The sequence below is a fragment of the Periplaneta americana genome, chromosome 15 (genome assembly GCF_040183065.1).
Source record: "Periplaneta americana isolate PAMFEO1 chromosome 15, P.americana_PAMFEO1_priV1, whole genome shotgun sequence".
Classification (NCBI taxonomy): Eukaryota; Metazoa; Arthropoda; class Insecta; order Blattodea; family Blattidae; genus Periplaneta; species Periplaneta americana.
In genome coordinates this window covers 133,748,844-133,772,348 of record NC_091131.1, presented here as the reverse complement: position 1 = coordinate 133,772,348, position 23,505 = coordinate 133,748,844, and the positions used below count along the sequence as shown (strand labels likewise).

At 36.1% G+C, this 23,505-nt stretch overlaps 2 protein-coding genes across 2 annotated transcripts in view; both read right to left on the bottom strand.

Annotated features, from left to right (window-relative positions):
* Cka (Connector of kinase to AP-1) overlaps positions 1 to 5,894 on the bottom strand; it is a 169,749-nt gene extending 163,855 nt beyond the window's left edge. The window contains exons 1-2 of the mRNA XM_069848173.1: positions 5,413 to 5,894; positions 5,016 to 5,119 (exon numbers count right to left, since the gene is read on the bottom strand). Of these exons, the coding sequence (XP_069704274.1) occupies positions 5,016 to 5,119; positions 5,413 to 5,649 (341 nt within the window). The 5' untranslated portion in view covers positions 5,650 to 5,894. The remainder of the gene's footprint in view (positions 1 to 5,015; positions 5,120 to 5,412) is intronic.
* A 2,603-nt stretch (positions 5,895 to 8,497) lies between these two features.
* Positions 8,498 to 23,505, bottom strand: part of baf (barrier to autointegration factor) — a 35,013-nt gene continuing 20,005 nt past the window's right edge. The window contains exon 3 of the mRNA XM_069848178.1: positions 8,498 to 10,876. Coding sequence (XP_069704279.1) covers positions 10,730 to 10,876 — 147 coding nt within the window. The 3' untranslated portion in view covers positions 8,498 to 10,729. The remainder of the gene's footprint in view (positions 10,877 to 23,505) is intronic.

Below are 23,505 nucleotides of genomic sequence, written 5' to 3'. Positions count from 1 at the left end.
TAGAAAAGTGCAATGAAAGTAGTAGAAGTAGACAGTGAGAAGAGCAAGACAAAAAGAGAGGAAAAGGGTAGATAAGAGAAAAATAAGTTTTCATTACCTACTCCTTTAATCTCACAATCCCGTAAGACACATGACTATGCTTAACTGGCATATTATGTAAAACCTGGCAGCTCTGGCATTGTGCAGTTGTTCCATACTTTAATTCCTTTAACATCAGAGATATATATTGTCACATATTTACAAAACTAACCACAAGATTCTACAGCCTTGTAAAAAAAAAGGTAAAAGTATCCCAGTCACATGCCATGAAGGCACTTGGGGGGCATGGAGGTAGAGCCCCATGCTTTCCATGACCTTGGCACTAGAATGAGGTGGTGTGGACAGCACCATGCTCCAACCATCTTTTACCCCTGGGAAAGACCTGGTACTTAATTTTTATAGGAGGCTGAGTGAACCTCGGGGCTGTTCTGGAAGTTTGGCAAAGAGAAAAATCCCATCACCACTCGGGATCGAAACCCGGACCTTCCAGTCCATAGCCAGCTGCTCTACCAACTGAGCTACCTGGCCGCCTCTACAGCTTTGTTCAACAGGTATATCTTATGCGAAGTTTTACCATTAGATGGCAGGATCGTTCCATGCAGCACAACATGTTGTAGGGCTATATTATGTTTTATGCTACAGTTGATTATGTTCTCTCGCTTGTTGGTTTTTGATTTATAATTATTTTGTATAACCTAGTATAGGCTAATTTAATATAATTCAGTATTTTCTTACCTCATAATTTAATTTAATTTACAATATATAATAGCGTAAACTTGTATAATACTGAACGATTCCCCTTAAGAGATGGATGGCAAAATCTGCAGTATGCAGAATATGGTATTATTGTTGTTGTTTGCTAATGCTGAATTTCTGACAATGAAATCATTAATTCTCTCGCTCTCCAGTATTTTTCACTCAAGGACGCCAAGTTGATAGTGGCTGGGCAGATGATTTTGAACCATTTCCTCTTGAAGATCACATAAGGGGCAGAGTGGTGAAGGATAATATTCCAATCCTTTGGAGATGCTTGGCCAAGCAGTCATGGCCCATAAATAGACTAAAAATTGCAACTGCATTCTTCCTTGGGTATCCAGGGACGTTTTGGGTTGAGACAGATTCGCACCTTTTATTTTTGGAAATTTGGAGATGATTTCTTATCATTTTGTAGTATTGTGACGTAATTATTCTTTTTGTTGTGTAATAGGATAACTGTGTAGTAGGTTTCTAAATAGTACCACAGGCCTTTTTGGCAAAGATAATTAGCAGCATTGTTGCCAGTCAATCCGCAATGTACTGGTATCCATTGAAAAACTATTTCTTTTTCTTTAGGTTGTTGAGGTGAAATAAACATTTCCAGCACTCAAGAATTTGTTGACTTTTTGGTGTTAAAGTGGATGTTACTGCTTGCTGGAATTGAGCTATTCTGTTTGTAGTACCAAATCCTAGGGGTTTGTAAAAGGAGAACAGATAGAATGTAGCTCCAGCACTTGCTGTAGCAAGGAGCCATCAGTAAAAATATGGAGCCATTGTTGTTCTGGGAATCTTGTATGGATTGTTTCTAAGGCTAATGATTTCAGTACATCTTTTGGAGTGTCATCTTTTTTGACATCCTCCAGTAGATTTGTATAATGTTCAGTATCTAGCATTTGTAATGGGTTTACTTTAAGAAGTAGATTTTCTTTGTTAGTAGGTAGAGTTATCTGTTTTTGATATCATGAACTTTAAAGAGAAAACTTTCCTGTGTTTTGAGATTTGCTGTAAAATTTTTTGTCTGCCAGGTGTCGAAGGGGAGTCTAATTAACTTTTCATACTGTAAGTTATAACAGCAGTCTTTTCTAGTTCGCATTGAAGAGTATGTTGGTTTGTTAGTTCCATAGCTGCTGTTGGGGTAGATTTTACAGTCCCTGTGATTAGTCTGAGGCTTTGGTTCTGGAAACATGCAGAATACAGATACGAGTAAATTGAATATTTATGAACCTAAACAAGAACTTTGAGAACGAGGTGCACGAATAAAAAAAAATAAATAAAAAAAGAGGAACTTTGTCGAAGGTGAATATTACCTCTTTAATCATTAATATTATAAGTACTGTACGCTAAAAACAGGATATGCAGTTACCAATGTATTTTTTTTATATGGAAAGCACTATCAAGATTAAATTCCTCGTATTTTTTTTTTTTTTTTTTTTTTTTTTTTTTTTTTTTTTTTGTAGTTGCAAAAAGATCAACTGCAATGTTTGATATGATGATATAATATGATCGCAGTAGTATCATGATTATTCCTGTGTTTTGTAGGTTACAGTTTTGAATACTATGTAGGACGATTTTGAAAGTTTGAAGTAAAAACATGGTTTTAATAATTAGTTTACAGCACATTAAAAACATTATTCACGAAATGAATTTCACTATGGATCATCCTGGATAATAAACATCCCAGTTCATCGAGGGTTTACTGCGAGCATAAAATTCAGAAACTTCTAGGAGTACTGAATATAATCTAAGCTAACATAGCTTGCTGTCAAGGTTGAATATGTTTGTATTAATTTTTCTTTTCCCTCCTCCAAACTGAAACTGTAGCCAGCAATTCCTTACTTGAAGTAACTTGGTTATTATTTTCGAGGCACAATTTAATTAGTTAAATTTTTTAAGGTTTAAAGCATATGTTCAGAATATTTCGGGACCTGGTTTTTACAATATAGGAACACAACAAAAATTTGGCATTTTGAGTTGTTTTTAAGAGTATTTAATGTACTAATACACTACGTAAATCCTCAATGTTTATATACCAGAAAACAAATGTACATGCAAAGCGCATCTCTCATAGTACACACACGCTATCTGTTGGTGCTAGTTCAGGATATCCCTATTGCGTGCCAAATTATGCCCAATTAGCCTATATCATTATTTCTATCATAAAATAAGAAATGCAGTGATTAAATTTAAATTTGCACCCATTTCGTAATTATGAAATGCTAAGTGCATCGAGATACAGCCAACACTGGACATATTTCCAATTCAGTATCATACACAGTGCATCGTAACTTGATGTCTGAATTTTAATACTAATCACTACGCCTATTATCATAGGCGGAGTTATGGGGGGGGGGGGCACTACCCCCCCCCAAACTTGTCTGAACTTTTTTTTTTCTATTAACGTTAGAAAATATTGAATTCAAAAGATCTTTTTTGCTTTTGTTTATGATTAAGTTTCTATGCTTAAATTGATGAATTAATGTCTTCAGATCATGTGTCTGGACTATAATAACTTATTTATTTTAAATTTCTGAATGTATAAGAATTTCTATACCCCATTTGAGGAATGGAAGCACTGTAATGTTTTTTTTTGTAACAGCCTATACTCATATGCTAGAAGTCTGCGATGTTCAGGCCGTCACTTGGAGAAATATGAATGACATACTGCAGAACAATGTAGAAAAAAGAAAAGTGATCCCGGCATTATGTCTAGCCTAAACTTAAAGACGAGAGATTATGCAAAATAATTAGAATTTAGAGTAAGCTTCAGAAAAAAAAAAGTTTCTGTTAGCACTGTTACATAGTGTTATTGATGTATACATGTGTTTGCGTATGAGAGAGAAAAACAGGGAGATTGTTTTAAATTATGTCCTACGTATTATAGGCCTAATTTGTAATAGACCTACTAACGGGTTGCCAACTATTTTTGACGAAAATACGGGAGACTAAGGAATCGACAAAATTTCACATAGAAAATAGACAAATATTAGATTCAGTTACTAAAAAATGTATTCTACACTTCATCAGCTATGCTTAAATTAAGAGTACTTTCAGATATATTTTGTCTCGCGCAATAGTTGAAGTCGACTACAGTTTTCAGCTCTGATTTTTGGTTAAATGTGTCGTGCTCCTGTTTCGAACATCTGTCCAATTATTGTTCATGAGATGAAACACTCTCTTTGTATGAGAATTACTTTCTATAAACACTGCACATTTTAAGGCATCTCTTGAACAACAAAATTCATCATATAAATCATCATTCACGGCAAAATCAAATGTTTAGAATAAAAAACTTTACATTATGCAAAAATAAGGGAGAAAAATGCTCGAAGAGAAGAATAATATGCGAGCCGGGAGACTGCAAAAAAATTAGGGGCAAATACGGGAGAGTTGGCAACCCTACCTGCAGTTCAAGCCCTGTACAACTCGGTCCGAAACATCGCGGATATGGATGTAACACTGTAAAAAAAATATACCCTCTCGAAAATACCTTTATTAAATGATAATATTTCGATATACTGTACCACGGTCAACCCATAACGGGAGAGAAGGTAAATAATGTCCCCCATAACCTTGTTATATCGGAAGTCTATGGTTTTGCTTTGGCCCCCTCCCTCTCCACCTATGCCTATTATTGTTAATTGAGTTAAACTGAAATCTCTTCATAATTACGTATAAAAACAGAATAAGCACAATTTTCTGCTCATATCATGTTTCCTCAATTAATATTTAAGTACGTAAACAGCTTCTAAAAAGTTACAATGTCAATAGTTAACTGTATTTAATTCAGTTAAAGTACTGTAAGTTACGTATAATGTTACATTTATAATAACACTGTAGGCTAAGTAGCACTGACAGTCATTAATGTTATAGGCTATAGTGCTATTTTGTCAATCATTTTTGTTCCTTCAATGACCATATAGGCTTATTTCATTCACGTCAAGTTACTGTGTTGCAAGAAACGGCACATAACAAATTCCCAATTCAACATTAAGAAACTATTATGTGGCTTAAATTAACAAAATAAACACTACACTTCCTGTAACAAACTTGCTGGTATACAAAAATTCCCTCCTTACATTTAAAGTCAATTATTGTTTACGATAATCACACTCCCGAATAGTGCTACCTCTAAAACGAAACTGACATGCATTTTCATTAAATCTTTACACTCTGAAATTCTAAACAGAACCAAAGTACACAAAGATACCTTATACACTTACCTTTCTTGTTTTAATGCATACTCCAACATTTTTATTCGTCGAACCAAGTCATTTTTCAAATTTTCTTGGCCCTTTCTTTCTCCTTGAAGAAAAGCTATCCTAGCCTACATTGAAAAAGAAAAAATAACAATAAATAAAACGTGTGAATACAAAAATTGGTATGCAATAATTAAATTCGCATACATATAGATATTAGCAATAAAACGCCCTATTCCAATAAGTGCATTGGCCTACACTCACTGGCATACTGGGACTAGTTTATTTGTAGATATTCTAGAATCAGACCTCTACATTTGAACTTTTCGTACCAAAATACTGTCCTTGCTCAGAAGATAAACCAGCAGTATTAAACAACGTTATTCATAATAAAACGCCAAATTACACTGGCAATATTTACCTGCAACTCGGCTCTATCCACTTCCCATTGCGACCTTTCCATCTCGAACCTTGCCCACTCATGTTGAATGAAATGCAATATACCAGGTATAGAGTATTGAGTTCTTTGGTTTCCTTCATCACTTTGCTTATTCCCTACATTAATTCCACCACTTGAAGGTCCCAGTTGTCCGTTGTGATTTTGTGATGGAGAACTATCTTCCATTGTGGGCCCACCGCACTGACTGGGTATCTTCATGACATGGCCGCCATTACAGCAACTTCGTGAGCTTTAATTCACAACTGAAGTCAAGCTATTTGTTACTCCTCTCATTTTACTTTGCCTTCTTGTTTCATAAATATTTAGAAACTGTAAATTTTCCCACATGATAACAACAGTCTAAACAATTCACGACATACTTGAATCTCAATTGACTTCCTTTGTATATTCCTTCCCCCTCCCCTATACACAAACGACAGTCGTAATCACTGATCAGGTCGTAATGATCGTGGTGTTTCAATTGTATGTGCGTACGCTGTTTGAAATTCTCAAATTTCTGACATGCCTGTTACTGTCCTTTAAAGGTGACTGGTTTAATAAAAAATGATACAATTTTAACTGTAAAAATTCTTACTAAATCTTCATTTAAGGAATGGGAATAAGGTTGTTTAGGATTAGAAAACAAACACGTTATTTATACAAGATATAAAAGCTCTATTATATAGTATTAAAATTATTTCATTTCACAATTAAATCTAGAACAATATTTTACGCTCTCAAATTTAAGTAATGCTGACTCTTTAAGTCCATGAAAAATCGGATTCAGTACGCTATGTTACATTTTAACATTTACAGTAACATAATATATACTATACTATGAGGTTACATACTGGTAACAGAAATTAATTTCTTAAGTGAAAAAATTCAACATATTTCGAAATTGTTTTATAATTGCAGAAATCCCGACAAACGTTCGATATGTATTTAATTTACAAGTTTTTGCACAATATGTAATATGTTAAAATTCTACTAAATCACAAAAATGAAAATACTCTGTAATGTTTTATCTATGCTGGAGACAAAAAAATCATTCGCAAGACAATAGTGGTCTTAACTGTTACTAATGACAAAAATTCAAACTTCCAACAGTGTTCATAAATAATGAAAGTCTGTATGTGTAAGCACACAGAAAGAAATTCCAATTTTATCATAGTGTGCACACCCTATAATGAATGTTAGAGAAAAACTAGCATATTTCTGTGGTGTTCAGGTAAAGGGGTTGTCATTTTTTTGTGCAAATGGAATTTTGTTTTTCGGAGGAATACACAAGTTAATTCTACAACTGGGTACCGAGCAAACAGGGATTATATAAAATGGACATAGCACAGTCAGACTGTGGACATAGTGAATTTTCCTGTTTTGTTTCTCTGTGCACTGGCATTTAGTTCCACTTTCAAGCGCTAGAGGTTAGTGTAATCGAGCACATGCTAAGATAATCTATACTAATAATAAATCTGTAGCCGAAATTTTTCTGGTAATTTTCGATTTTCCAAAAATAATTGGTCCTACCATATATAATTAACCACCCTGAAACCGAAAATCGCTTTTTTAAATTTTTTTTATGTCTGTCTGTATGTATGTATGTATGTATGTTTGTTTGTTACCTTTTCACGCGATAATGGCTGAACGGATTTCGATGAAAATTGGAATATAAATTTAAGTTCGTTGTAACTTAGATTTTAGGCTATATGGAATTCAAAATACATTATTTAAAAGGGAGGGGTTATAAGGGGGCCTGAATTAAATCGAAATATCTCGCTTATTATTGATTTTTGTGAAAAATGTTACGTAACAAAAGTTTCTTTAAAAATAATTTTCGATAAATTTTATTCCTTGAAAAATTTTGATAGGACTGATATTTAATGAGATAAATGAGTTTTAAAATCGAAATAACTGCCATCTAAGGCCGTGTAATGAATTAAAAAACAAATGACTTCGTCTATAAGGGGCCTTGGACAGCAACAATCGAAAACTATGAAAGATAGCCTACAGAGAATGTTTCTGTGTTTGTATAAAGTAATATCGGAAGCTAAATTAACCGATTTGTATAATTAATTATTATTTCACCATTGGAAAGTGTAGTTTCTCTAGATGGACATAATGCTATACTGTTATTACAGTAACTTCTGATATATAATATAATATGTAATATTATATAATATAATTTAAGTTATTTGAAGGGTTCACAACCATAGTGGGCCAAGCGCCATTTACTGAATACGTAGAAAACAAGGGTTAAAATTAAGTTATTACCATAATTCAATGGAAACCTATAACAAGTAAAATAAAATATACACATTAAATCTAAATGATGTCAATCTTCATTAAACTATGGTTGCATGTAATAAAAATTAAAAAACAGGTTAAAGGAATTGTCACTGCACCAAATGAGTGTCTCTGGACTAAAATGATCGCATTTTAATTATTTGGATGCAATTTAAATTAAGTAACATATTAAACGATTTATCCTTTTATCAAACACGAATATTCCCTGGATCAAACGTCCTATTTGAATTATACAATTACTTTATATTTATTTCTAACGGGTGCAGCGGAGCGCACGGTTACGGCTAGTAATTGAATATAAGAGTTGAAACAGAGGATCCAAACATCACCAACCTTATTGCATAATCCAGTAACGCTTCACTTCAAATAAATTCAAGTCAACAGCTTTTTCTTATTTCTCAGTGACAAATTAGTTGTAATAATAATTTGTTTTATATATAATATATTGGAGAAGAATTCTTAAGGAAGCCGAGGCCTAATCCGGGCTGTAGCGCTGTGGATGATGATGATATAATATATTATATTATAAAATAATATAATACATTATAAAATTATGTATCAAATTCGTTTAATATTTGTATAAAATGCAGGAAGCACCTTAACCGTCTGAGCCATACCGGTGGCTAATATAGGTATATGGTATTACTTCTCATAGGAGTTTTCTTTTTTTCCATTTTCAGCACTATCAAATCATTACATATTTTAATTGTTGGGATCAAAGTCTCAACTCTCATTATAAAGGACCTCTAGAGTCTAGACATTACAGTTAATGGCGGATTTATTATTTCATCGGTCCAATTTAATTTATCTGAGTACATAATGTATCTATATGTATAAATTGTATGTATTATATTTTCGCTGTGTCGACTGTTAGCTGATGTGATGTCAGTGCCAATTCCAGGGAGAAAGCATAATCTCACGCTCAAACTGGTTTGAAGGTCATTAAAATCAGTCCTGCTACATCAAAGGTACCGACGCGAAGTGTCCATACTGTATAACCATCTATACGCTGGGATACCTATGCAAAAAACAAAAGAATACTAGTATTGATATTAATTGTGTAGAAAATTATTTGCAATAAGTGTTCGAAGTTTAATTTTCATTTAACTAAAACTCATTTTTATGAAATCTCCAAACACCACTGATTTATGTAATACTTTATTTAAGATTCAATTTACGAAGTACAATACAAAACAGAGATAAGAAAAAGATTCCAAAACATACTAAACGAGATCAGAACAAAAATGCCTTGTACAAGTATGATCAATTATATCCACTGCCCTTAAAGATGCCGACTACAATACCTCTGAAGTACATCACTGACAACACACGACGCATAGATATAATAGCATAAGGAATCTACAAGATCCAGATTCATAATTGATCCCAATGTGTTTTGAAACGAATGAGAACAGCCAGCAGAAGTTGATAGGGAAATAAAGAATATCTACAATTCCACCATTCCAAAGCTACCAGCTAAAAGAGCTTTAAGTAATCAAACATTTGATTGAAGCAAGAGGTACCACTACTTTCTTCATGAAGGATGTGTTTAAGAGGCTTGGAATACCTATATTATTCCGAATATGACCCTAACTGCTCTGAAAGAATCAACTGCTCTACTAAAACATTACCTGTAATCGAAATGAAACTATCCAAGTTTATTAGCTCTTTTATTTAGGCTATTTATTTTTTGTAATACTTACAATATTCTGAACTTGAATATATCCACTGACCTAATAATATATTTGCAGCTCTATATTTGTAGTAGACTCATTTTTCAAAACAAAATAGTTCGATGAACTTGCATTTAGTTTACAAAAACTTACTACCAGAGTGGCCTGCCTAAAATCACCAAATATATATCTAACAAAATGTAATAATACTTCTGTGCTAAAAGTATTCTTTGTCCTCTGTGGCAGCTCTCAAATAGTGAGATTTCTTGAAATAAATTTATTAGGATTGAATACAGGGACAATTCCCAATATAAGGACCCTTGTTCCGCCCCCGAATTCTTGAGATTTACATTACCGAATATCTGAACATAAATAAGAACATTTTTATTTTTAAAATGGGCTCAAGTAAAAGCTATTCATCCAATTAATATTTACACTGCTATTTCAAGTCAAACTTCTTACAAAATTGTTGACCTACAAAATATTTCTTCCACAATATTACTTAATTTGTTGATACAAGAACTGTTAACCAGACGTATACAAGATTACTGAATTCCAAGACATGTCAATGTCATAAGAAAGTGCATAACAGTTTCATGAAATCCAGACAAGAAACCTGAACATGGGTGGCAATTCAGATCAAATATTTCAATATTCACAAATAAATCAAAATGCATTTACTCTATATCCAATAATATGCAACTGAATTATATATGATTTAATCTCCACACAAACCACAAACTGTACAATATTTACCTTCTCATGTTCAATAACAATCCCATTTCAATTCAACTTTTCAAAGTTTCAATGAAATGAGGTGATAATTGAGTCCTGTAACGGTTTTACACTTCAGAAGATCAAAATAATGCTAGTAGCCTGCATAATTTTTCTGTTCAATAATAATTCTGAGGATATGTAACCCTCAACACATTTTGAATAGCTGAAAGTGAAAGTGAAAAATTCAAAGTATTTTGCCATTTCTTTATAATTGCAGAAAGCCAGACAAACTTTTAAAAAACAATGTGCATTTAATTGATTATATTTTACATTTTCTGCATTAATTATGTTGGAATTTCAATAAATCAGAAAAATAAAACTGTTCTGCAATTGTGTGTTACCTATGCACGAAAGAGAAAAAAATCATTTGGCAGACAATGATCTTACTAACAGAAATTCTTCAAACACTCCCCAGTATTTGATTTGCAAAACAAATGAAAATAGTCTGTAGTACGTGTAGGTCAGAAAAAAAAGTAATAATCCATATTTGATCATAGTATGCACATCCTTTAATGAATGTAAAAGAAGTTTAATGTTCGTGTTCACAAAAACTCATCACACCAATCAGACAAACAATGATAGCAATCACTTGACTGCTTGGTGTTTGCTCCACATACATCCTTCATCCAATCTTGAAACAGTTCTTTATTCTTCTTCAGTACCAAAAACTGGCCCAAAACGACGAAAGCCTGCAAGGAAAATGCAGTTTTATATTATTATTATCATCATCATGAGCCCCTATCATCATCATCATCATCATCATCATCATCATCATCATCATCATCGTCATCATCATCGTTATCATCATCGTCATCATATGTGATGAAATAACCTTACATAACAAATGAAAAGCTCCGAAGCAAAACCCATTAAATTCACCTCCAATTGTGAGTTTCAAGCAGATTCATACGCAGTCCTTGAATGGTCCTACATTAGGCTAAATCTTCATGTGCTAACTCAATTATTTTCCTTCGAATTAATTGTTTAAGCCAATATGGGGCCTTTCCATAGTGTGAATCCATTTCAAACACAGTTGCAATTAGTGTACTTAATGGGTTTTGTTTTGGAGCTTCTTATAATGCAGTAAACGCTCGTGAATACGAACTCGGTTAAGTCGAACACCTCTTTAATACAAACAATTTTCCCAGTCCCAGCAAAAATACAGTGTTTTTAATGGATATTTATTCGGTTAATACGAATTTTGTTTATACGAACTTGAACAAATTTTTGGTCCCCATATGTTTGTCCTCTCCTTTAAGACGAACAAACGACAATTTTTATGTAAACTTTATACAGTTTATTGTATAGAAATTCTCTTCACACATTCTTATAGCAAAGACTTCAAATGACCTTCAAGATGTTGATTAGAACACGCATAATATGAAGACTACTGCCGTATTTTCCACTGAAATCAGAGTTGTAGCTTAAAGTCTTCTGTGTTCTATTTCGAGAGGTTTCATTGATTTAACTGTTAGTTTTCCACGGCCAGTGTTTGCATTAACACCTCATTATGAGCAACAACATGAGTGAAAAAAGGAAAAAGTCTACAGATATCAAAACTAACGTTAAAATTTTCAATGAAGTGTCTCACAGTACTATGACAAAAACTCAAATTGCAAAACATTTTCAAATTCCAAAATCTACCCTTTCGATCATAATAAAAAACAAAGCTAAAATTGACGCTGTTGCAGCTTCTGGTTCTTCATAAGGAAAAATTAAGCGAATTCGTGCAGCAAAATATGAACAAGTGGAGTCCGAGGATCTTGAATGATTTAACAATATGACTGCACAAAATATACTAATGTCAATCAGATTCCGTAAGTCAAGAGAAAGTGGAACAGCTCCCTCTCACACATGGAATAACAGACTTTGAATGTTCTAGCAGCTGGCTATGGAATTTTCAAAAACATCATGATATTGCACGTCTTTCAATATATGGAGAGGAAAATTCAGTAAATGAAGGGGCCATGAGTGAAGAGCTGGGGAATTTCGAAGAAGAGAAAAATACACTCCTAAGAATATATATAACCTCTATGAAACAGGACTTTTCCACAACCTCCTACCAGATCGAACCCTGGCTTACAAAGGCGACCGTTGTCATGGATGAAAAAGTAAACAAAGATTAACCGTTACACTCATTTACAACTCTGATGACAGTGAGAAACACAAAACTTGAATTATAGGAAAGTACAAAAACTCAAGATGTTTCAAGAACACTGATTGTTCACTTCATCATAAAAGAGTGTGGGCTATACTTTCACTTTTCGTGAATGGCTTATCCATTTCAAGTGAAAATCCTAAACCAGGGAAGTGCTGCTCACTCTTGATAACTGTGCCTCTCATAAGAATAGAAGGTTTGAAACTTACCAATGTGAGGTATTCTTTTTCCCGGCTAATACCACCAGTAGATTACAACCTTTGGATCACAGAATCATTTCCAATATGAAGAAAAATTACCACACTCAACTTGTTTGGGCTACTATCGTGGCTATAGAGAACAAGAACTGTTCTAGTTGCGGTTAGAACCACTGCTGATGTTTGGGACCCAGTCGCAACGCAGACAATACGAAAATGTTTTCGGAAAGTTTGGACCCCCACAGAGGAGAATATGCAAGAGCAGCCTAGAAGCAGGGCAGGAACATGTACATGGGATATGCTGCAATCTTCACTTCGTCCTGGAATTACATCCAAAGACCACTGTTCACTCAATGATGATGTGATAACTGGGGAAATGGAAGACAGGGATCCAGTCGACATTGAGAGTCGAGAAACTGCAAGGTTTTCAGATGACGCTGGTAATAATGAAGAAGATATTGTGCCTCTTACAAGAATTAAACTCATCATTGCCATTAAAATTCTGGAATGCTATGCAGCTACCTCAGATGTTCCTCAGTCTTTCGTACCAGCCCTTAAAAAAAATTGGTTTCCATTCTGCTAATGAGATGTGACCCAGATTACATCAGTGCAGCATTATAGACTTTTATAAATTGTAAATTTTGAATCTAAGTGATATATTCGAGCTTTCGTTAATATTGAGTTTCAAATTAACAAGTAACAAATTCAATGTGTTTTCTTTTTCACTGATGTACTTTTGTAATATTTTATTATTTTATAAATTTTGGGGAGTAAAATAATTCATTCTACAATAAATTTGATAATATTATATGATAAAACACATGTGACAATAATGTGATAAATAATAAGGGAGTTATAAACACAAGTGATAGAATGATAAATGAGTTAGAAGTGATTTAAATCAAATTCATTGTGGTAATAAAGTAATAATTTTTATAAACGGGATAACTCCTATATCTGGAAGAGGCACTCATTGTGGTAATAAAAGTGGTAACTTTTATAAACTGGATAACCCTTATATCTGGAAGAGGAACTTGGACCAACCAAGGAAAAAAGGACAGATCTGGAGACTTTCCTAAACTGTGTGTCTTGATAAAACATTCTTCTAACACAGTATTCAGAAAGGTTCACAGGTACGTAATTCGAAATTCATTGTCACTAACTACAAACCATGAGACAGGTACGTAATTCGAAATTCATTGTCACTAACTACAAACCATAAGACAGATACGTAATTCGAAATTCATTATTACTAACTACAAAACATAAGATAGTATTGCGAACTGAAAGAGTGATAGTGGATTCAATTTAACAAAAATCAATCAGAATTCAGATAAGACGAACTTCGTTAACACGAACAGGCGATTTTTCGGTCCCTTGAGGTTCGTCTTAACGAGGATTTACTGTATATTAAACATCCCACTAATCGGTGGTTATGCACTGGAGGACGAAAGGAACTGGCCACCCTACCCCATTATCTCCTGGCCTAATTGCCTCATACGTGGTGTCTTCTTGGTATCACTTAATTTTAAATTGTAGTATCATATATAATAATCGCAATAATTTTCAATAAACACATTACTCGATCCTTACTACGAGGGCTATTCATAAAGTAACTTCCGTTTTCATATACAGTAGCGTGCAAATTAATCGAACACGACATATTTTTACATTTTCTGTCATTGTTGGCCTCACAGCTACTCATACCACTTTAATTGACATCTGTAGTACGTGTAATTCCATTGTTGAAGGTCTGTCATTATTTTTTTTATAATATGTGACATTTTGCCTGTTGTTTTGTACTTATAAGCATTTCAGTTGTGTTGAAGACTTAATACTGCAATCCTGTGTACATTCTGTCGTCTTCACAAATGGATACAACTCCACGAAAACGGTCTAAAATTATAACATTAGCAGAGCATTCTTCTATGACACAGAGGCAAATTGCTGCAGAATGTCACATCGGTTTGGCTACTGTTAATTCGATCATAAAACGATACAGGAGATTGGATCCATCACACCCCAGAAAAAAGGAAACTGTGGCCGGAAAAGGAAGACTTCACCTGCAGATGATCGTTTGTCAGGAAAAGTAAATTAAATCCTAGACTAACTGCTGTCGACTTAACCCACGAGTTAATGGCTACCACTGGGGCGAATATTCACGTCACAACAGTGCGGCGTAGGCTTTTGGAAGCTGGACAAAGCGCTCGTAAGCCTATTAAGAAACAACTGCTAACCCCTGTTATGTGCAAAAACCGCTTAATGTGGGCAAAATTACATCAACACTGGACAGTGAATGACTGGAAGAACGTACTTTTTTCCGATGAGTCTCATTTCGAGGTCCACGGCCACCGTGTTTCTTACATACGGAAAGGATCCGAAAAAGTAACAGCAGCTCATCTTCAACAAGCACCCAAATACCCCCCTAAAGTAATGTTTTGGGGTTGTTTTACACATGAAGGGCCTGGAGCATTAATACCTATCAAGGGAATGATGAATTCTGACAAATATATTCACTTATTGGAAACCAGAATCGTACCCCAGCTGCAAAAATCATTTCCAGATGGCAGAGGTGTGTTCCAACAAGATCTGGCACCATGCCATATGTCTCGAAAAACTACAGAATTCTTCAACAAGAAGAATATTCAGGTACTCCCCTGCCCAGGCAACTCACCCGACATCAACCCCATTGAGAACTTATGGTCAATTTGCAAAAGAAGAATGCAAAAAATGGATTGTTCTACAAAGGAGAAGATGATTTCTGCCCGCATTGGTGTATGGTTTCGCGATGAAGAAATGAAGAATATTTGTGGGAAATTAGTGGAATCCATGCCAAATCGTCTCAGAGCTGTTATTAGGAACAAGGGAGGCCACATAGATTACTGAGGTACGTCTTAGATCCTTTTTTTATCCCGTTTGAGTGTTTTTGCATAAGTAATTAGGAACATAAAATCCAGACGTTTGAGATGGGCAGGACATGTAGCACATATGGGCGATTTCAGAAATGCATATGGAGTGTTAGTTGGGAGGCCGGAGGGAAAAAGACCTTTGGGGAGGCCGAGACGTAGATGGGAAGATAATATTAAAATGGATTTGAGGGAGGTGGGATATGATGGTGGAGACTGGATTAATCTTGCTCAGGATAGGGACCAATGGCGGGCTTATGTGAGGGCGGCAATGAACCTCTGGGTTCCTTAAAAGCCAGTAAGTAAGTAAGTAAGTAATTATGTTGTTCGGATTAATTTGCATGCTACTGTAGTGTGCATAACAACAGAGACAGTGGAACCGCTCTTGCAGTGGAGTGTACCTTGAAGCAGTACGCATCAAGCAGTGGTAGAATCAAGGTCGTGTCTTTGTTCCTCTCTGAGCCACGTGCTGTCAAAATGTGTGCTGCAATCACAAGTTCCGCCAGGTGTAAGATACATTCTGTAATAAGATTTCTTGCGACCAAAAACTGTAAAACTAGTGAAATCCATTGCCAACTTTGTGAAGTTTATGGGCCAGACATAATGAGTGAAGGTGGTGTAAGACAATGGTGCCATATGTTCAAAAATGGGCGAACAATGTCCATGATGAACAGAGAAGTGGTCGACCGAGTATCATGAATGCAGATCTGATTCATTTGGTTGACGAAAGGGTTAGAGCAAACTGCAGGTTCACCATGTCTGAGCTTAGTGAGGATTTTCCACAGACTACAGCTTGCCCAAGTCAAGTCTGCGAGTGGGGATACCAGGATGGAATGTAGAGGCAAAAAACAGTTGCCACATAGGTCATTTGAGGCTCAGATTTCAAAGTGTGTACATCGTTTGAAATACACTACGCAGTTGTTGTTCTTGTCTTCAGAAAAAGGCAAGCTGTGACAACCATTATGCTGTCTCCTAACCTCCCCTCCTCATGCAACTTTCTCTCCTATGTCCACGCTTGCCAATCGGAATGCCAAACCTCACTGTCGAGTGTGTGTCAAGCAGAAGTAGAAGTACAGTCTATTTCAAAGTATCTTGTTCTCGGAGTGTTCGAAGTTACAGTTGTATTGGTCATACATAGACCTATAGCGTATTTATTTATTTATTTATGCAATGGCCAACAAAACTATACACAGTGAAGGTAGGAAATACATTTATCGTGTAATTAAGTTCTGTGACGAGGAGAAAGAGAGAGGGCAGTTGATAGTACCCATAAACAATGCAAATGCACGTGCATCACTGGCAACCCAAGTATCCGAGAGAACCATCTCACAAATAAGAAAGGAGGGTCATATGGCGGAGAATGCGGGAACTGAATTAGGAACTCCCGGCAAGAAAAGGAAACCATCTCCAAAAAAAAATTTCCTTAGATAACTTTGAAATGTGTGCGTTGCGGAACATTATTAATTCTATGTATGCCATCAAAAAGGAAGTGCCCTCTCTAAACAAAATTTTGAAAGAGGCAAAAGAGAAGTTTCAATTCGAGGGGAAGAAAGAAACACTGCGGAAAATTATTAAAGTTTTGGGGTTTAAATTTAAAAAGTGTAAAAACCAACGGTATGTCCTGATGGAAAGGGACGATATTGTAGCATGGAGAGCACGCTACTTGAGAGCTATTAAAAATAATCTCAAGATGGGAGACAAGAAGAAACCAATAATTTATATAGACGAGACGTGGATTCACGCATCTTGCACTGTTCAGAAATGTTGGCAGAGCGAAGAAGAAACGGGAGTCAAAACAAACATTAATTCAGGCCAAAGATACATCATTGTTCATGCAGGTGGCGAAGAGGGCTTCATTCAGGGGGCTGAACTTATCTACAAAGCCAAACAAAATTCCGGGGATTATCATAACAAGATGAATTTTGAAAATTTTAGTAAATGGGCTAGAGAGAAGCTTATACCCAATCTGCCATCTAACTCATTAATCGTTATGGACAATTCCCCCTACCACACTGTAAGGGACAACAAACCTCCTACTACCGGTTCCAGAAAGCAAGACATTGAAGCCTGACTGCAACAGAATAATATTCCGTATCAAGAAAATTCATGAAAATGTGAACTTCTGGAGCTTGTGAAAGTTCACCGACCACCTCCGTCATACAAAGTGGACAGTATATTCCGGAGCCATGGACATGAAGTTTTAAGGTTGCCGCCATACCATTGCAACTTATATGCGACTGAGTATATATGGGGTATTGTGAAACGAGTGACTCAAAGAAACGTCAGACAGTTAACGTCACAAACTGAATCTTTCACTGTTGAAGCGTTCCAATCAGTGACGGCTGAGGAATGGAGAAAGTCTTGTCAGCACATGAGGAAAATTGAGGAAGAGTACTGGTTAAAGGACGGACTAGTTGAGATGGAAGTGGAGAGGATTGTGATTCAGTGCGGTGGAATTTCCAGTGATGACGAAAGTGACGATAACCAGGATGACGAGGGCAATGATGGCGAAGACTGTGACATGTCTGGCATCGTTCCTTTAAAGTAGCTCTGGTGAGTCAATTTACTATTTTGTTTCATTACTGTATCATAATTATATTAATTATTGCATGTTGCATTGTCTATTTATTTGTATCACGTCATATTATTTCTGTGTCGTATCAAGTTTACTTGCTTCTTACGTTTTCATTACCACTCTATGAACTGAAGCACAGTAGAAAAACTTTACTGTCGTACGTGACTGTATGGGTCTCCTCTCGTTACCGCCTCCTTTCACTACAAACCTGCCTCCAACTTCCCCTCTCGGCTCACAGACTTAACTTGGTCGAGCTGTAGTTGTACTCTTCTGTACAAAGTGATTACCGAAGATTTAGGCTACTGGAAACTTTCTGCCAGATGAGTGCCTAAACTCCTTTCTGAGGAACAAAAGGCTCAGCGGACGGGAGCAGCACTGTCCTTTCTTGAGCGTTACGAAAGAGAAGTTGATGCTTTTCTCGATCAGATTGTGACAGAAGATGAGACTTGGGTGCATTATGCGAATGCAGAAACAAAGCTTCAATCAATGCAGTGGGTCATACTCACTCCCCAAAAAAACCCACAAAGTGTCGTCAAACACTTTCCACGAGGAAACTCATGGCAACTGTCTTCTGGGACAGAAAAGGAATTTTGCTAGTGGAGTTCTCGGAGAGGAATGCCACAATTAACGCTGAGCATTACTGTAACACACTAACAAACTTGAAAAGGGCCATTCAAAACAAACGTCGTGGCATGTTGAGCTCTGGGGTGATTTTCCTGCATGACAATGCCCGGCCACATACAGCGCGTTGTACTGAGACCAAACTGCAAGAGTTAACTGGGAAGTATTGGATCACCCTCCCTATAGCCCAGATTTGGCACCTAGCAATTACCATCTCTTCATGCACATGAAAGACGTGGCTTGGCTCGAAGCACTTTGATGATGAAGAGTTGAAAACCAGCGTCGTAGATTGGCTTCAGTCGTGATTGTGGAATTTCAAAGCTCGTCAAACGCTGTGACTGGAAACTATGTGGAAAAATAAACTAGAGTGTATACTTTCAAACGTATTGTAACCCAATTCTGCAACGTCATTCACAGGTTTGTAAAAAATAAACGGAAGTTACTTTATGAATAGCCCTTGTAGAAGGCCAAATACTGTAATCGAATTGTCTTCAGACAGTTGACTAAACGAACAACTCTATTGTTGTTTATGAGACAGGTAGGCTGTCAGAAAACGAAAATGCAGACTGAAAGAACTTTAAACCCAGACGGAGACAAGGCTTTTCATCTCTCTATAACTTACAGAATGACTCTGAAGTTCATTCATTCGCCTATGAAGTTGAATTCAAAGTCTTTCCTAATATAAAATGGCATCCAAGTGTACAGCTGGCCACATATCACTTTTTAGTACATAGATCCAAAAAACATACAAGGAACCCTATTATATGCACACCTCATTTAGCTTATGTACTTATGCAAAATAGAATGAATCTTTAACATTTCACTGTTATGAGGTTGAAAGGTAACAATCCTATCACTCAACTTATTTTGTAACAGGTCAGCAACATACTAGAGTAGTTTATCTTAATCACAAGGGAACTACCCATGAGGTCATGTTAAAATCTCTCGTCAAACTGCATACACAGGTCTCCACAGCAGATGAAAATATAAAGAAATAAGCTGCCCATACTAACTGAAAGGGTGAAAATTACTCTGAATGTTACATTAGGAAACAATGGTACGCCATCCTCATGAACAACAAAATGGTCATGATATAATCTCCTGTGCTCAACATGCTTTGCCAGCTGAACAATGCTGAGTAAGCACTACCTGCTTAAGGGTGAGGAAGTTATTCATTTTTTCTATAATATATTATTCAAGCTTAGGGCCCATTCACATAGTGCGGGAATTTCTTGAAATGGATATTTATTGAAATCAATTTCATACAGACAAGACATAGACACAGTTCGATTCTTTCCCCGCGCATAAGAAATTAAAGATATTGTGGCACCCATCTGGAACACTCTAGTCGTGGCTGGTTGCCTCAGGAGTCGCATGCGCGTCCACCTGGTCGCTGCCACAGTTGCAGTCCTCACACGAACCCCGGTCTCGAAGGCTGGCTTCCTTGCTCGCTCAAAGACTCACGTGTAGACTGACTTCCGAAGACTAACTCGAACTCAGGTCCATCTCGCTTGCTGCCCAAGGCTGGCTCTCTCTCTCTCGCTACTCACTCACTGGCTAACTGGCCTCCATCGGCACTCACGGTGTTATTAATTATTTACCACGATCGTCTCGAATGTTCTGCGTCACGTAGATTCTAGACCTCCACAACAATCGGTCTCCAGACATTTCCTTCTTCTGCCCCCTTTGCTCCGTGCTGAGATCGCAGTCTTCTTTCCCCTCGCTGCACCGCGCCACAGCGTCTTCCGAAGCTTGAGTCTCGTCTCTCCACGCTCTCCCTTCTCCCGAACGCGCGTGCGACTCCCAAGGCAACCAGCCACGACTAGAGTGTTCCAGACAGGTGCCACAATATGTACGGGAAAAAATCGAACAGTGTGTACACTTGGTCAAAATGAAAGTGGTCAGCATCTGAGAGACTAAGTTCGAATCAGGTATTTCTATGAGCACACAGGACAGCCAGACTTTGTTCAAAATATTGCGTACATTATTCTAGTAGTTATAATGGGGAACACAACTTCTAATCACTAAAATCTTCCGAGAAAATAATTCATATACGAGATTTAAAACAGACAGATCATTCAGAGTGTTTAAACAGTGAATATTGTAACACAAACACTATATACTGTATAACAGGTTCTCAAGTGGAGTACGACCATTGCTCATTACAATGCCATTCTGACTGCTGCAGTAAAACTCTTTGCGTAATTGACAGTGTGTTAGCTAAGAGTTCGTGACGTTGCAAGTTCAAATCTTCGTGGCGTTACTAAACTTTTTTTTTTTTGCCTTTTAAATGCATCAGTGAAAATATAACAGGTTTTCGTCATTTCTTTTTATCCGTAGAATATGTTTCGCTTTATTATTTTTTTCGTGTTAACAGAAACTTTTGAGGCTAGATGGAAATAACACCAAACACGACAATTAGGGGCTTTCATATTAAAATGCTGTGTTAATCATTTTATTAAGCCCTGCTGCTTTGCATTCTATTTCCTAAGGAACATTCAGTAAATATGTTGACGGTTAAATAATAATTGGCAATAATTAATTTGCAAGTTGTGCTACAGGGAATATGATTGTTATACTAATCTAAAGGTACGGTCACAAGTCGCTACTTTTGCAGCGCTGCAGTATAAAAAACTGCGCAACTCTTGTACTGCGACGTGTGAACAATGGTGCAACCCAAAAAGTAGCGGCTGCCGAACCTGCTGCCCGCTACTTTTCCATGCTGCGCGCAGCTTAAAAGTAGCGACGTGTGAACAGGGTTCTCAGGGTTGCAGCTGCAGCATTTTTGATTCCAGTTTTGTTGAAACTTTTGCTGCGGTTGCAACCAGTGTTACCACCCAAATGTGCCAATGATACTTTTATTGTTTGGATATATTTTAATGTTAAATGTGATGAAAATAAATTATTTGTAACAGTTATTAAATGCACAACACAGTCTGAGCATATTTTCTGACGATATAATTCACTTTTTTAGTTTTCTGTAGCGTAGTTTCAAACAGGAGGGTTACCAACATTGATTACGTGAATATGCTGTTGGCTATCATTTAAGTATATAGGCGTTTTTAAAAGCTTAATAGTAAAAATAATGCCAATTTCTGAATACTAGTTAGGACAGAAAAGCAAATAATAGATAAGTAAGCTTTCGCATGAGTTTATTAATAATGCGAACATAACCACAAAATGTATATTGAGAAGTCAACATGGAGATGGAAACCTGCAGCATGACTGTGGCTGCAAAAGTAGCGCCTTGTGTGTGAACAGACTCGCAACCTCCAGTTGCAACTTTTGCAGCACTCGGGTTGCGCAGCACAAAAAGTAGCATGCAGCGCGCTACTTTTGGCTTACGTGTGAACACGACATGAACTTTTGCAGCTGCAGTACAAAAGTTGCGCAGCAAAAGTAGCGACGTGTGACTGTACCTTAAATCCGTGATCATCAGGGCCTAAACATAGTAATTGTAAACAAGAAGAAAAACCATAATTCTGATGACAAAATATATCCTGATTTCCTGGAATTATAACCATAAATTTTCACCAATTTTGTAATTATCTGTAACATGAATTAACATAAGCAAAATTATTTGATTATTATATTACACTAAAAGGAGTCGTAAAAAATAAAAGAAAGGACAAAACAAAAATTCTCTACGGAGATTCGAAGCCTGCTGTGGAGGTACCCCAAATCAATGCCTTGTATTATAAAGTTAACTAAAGCGGCGCACAGAGGTTTACGGTAGTGAACTGTTCGCTCACTGAAGAGACTTAGAAAATTTTGACTGCTCAAGAGACCGGCCACTTTCATTTTGACCTAGTGTACACTACTGTCTGCACGAAATCAATTCGAATAAATGCAAGTTTCGAGAAATTCCAGCATCGTGTGAACGGGCCCCTACAGTTCATATTGCCAGCTAATTATTTCTGTCTCTCTGCTGTGGAGATTTAAAAGTACGGTTATAAATTGCTACTTTTGTGATGCTGCAGTACAAAATACACTGCAACTTGCATATACCAATGTGTGAACAGTGCTATTCAGGAAGTAGTACTACCAAACAAGTTTTCACAACCTTTTCTTGGTTTAAAACAATTACATATAATTAGGGTTTTCAGGATTGTAGCTGTAGCATTTTTTTTTTTTTTTTTTTTTTTTTTTACTGAAACTTTTGCAACAGTTACGAACATTGTTACCACCCAAATGTGCCATTAATACTTATATTGTTTCTATACATTTTAGTGTTTGACGTGGTGATAAATTATTTTTGGTGATTGTTAAATGTAGATAGAGTATATGAGATGATTCTTTCTTTAACTTTATGGACAATTATATCAAACAGAAGAGTTCTCAACACTGTTTATGGGAATAAATCATTGGTTATTACTGAAGCATACTGACATTTTTTTTACTGTTTTGTAATAAAATTAGTATAAATGCTCAATAATGATTAAGACAGTAAAATAAATAATAAACCTACTTGAACTTACAGTGCTCGCAGAATGTGTGTCTATTATCACAACAAAAAATTTAAGGTGATCAGGCTTAGCAGAAATAACTAGTGCAATAAAAATGTCAGAACACAATGTTAAAAATAAATCTTGCCGACACTTGCAAAAAGTTCTTATTATTTATTCATCTCCATCTTACTTCTCGAAGGAGATCTTTAACACAGCACTATTTTTGTAGTCCGATTTTTCGTCCTGTTTTATAATTGAAGTAGCTGATAAGAATGCTGTCATTTACATTTCATCATAATCTGAAAAGCTATTGCCAACATAATCAAAATGCATTGAAGAATAGCAACATTTGACTGTACCTTAACACTATGCACAGTTTGAGAGAAGGCTTCAACATGAGCTCAGCAACAGTT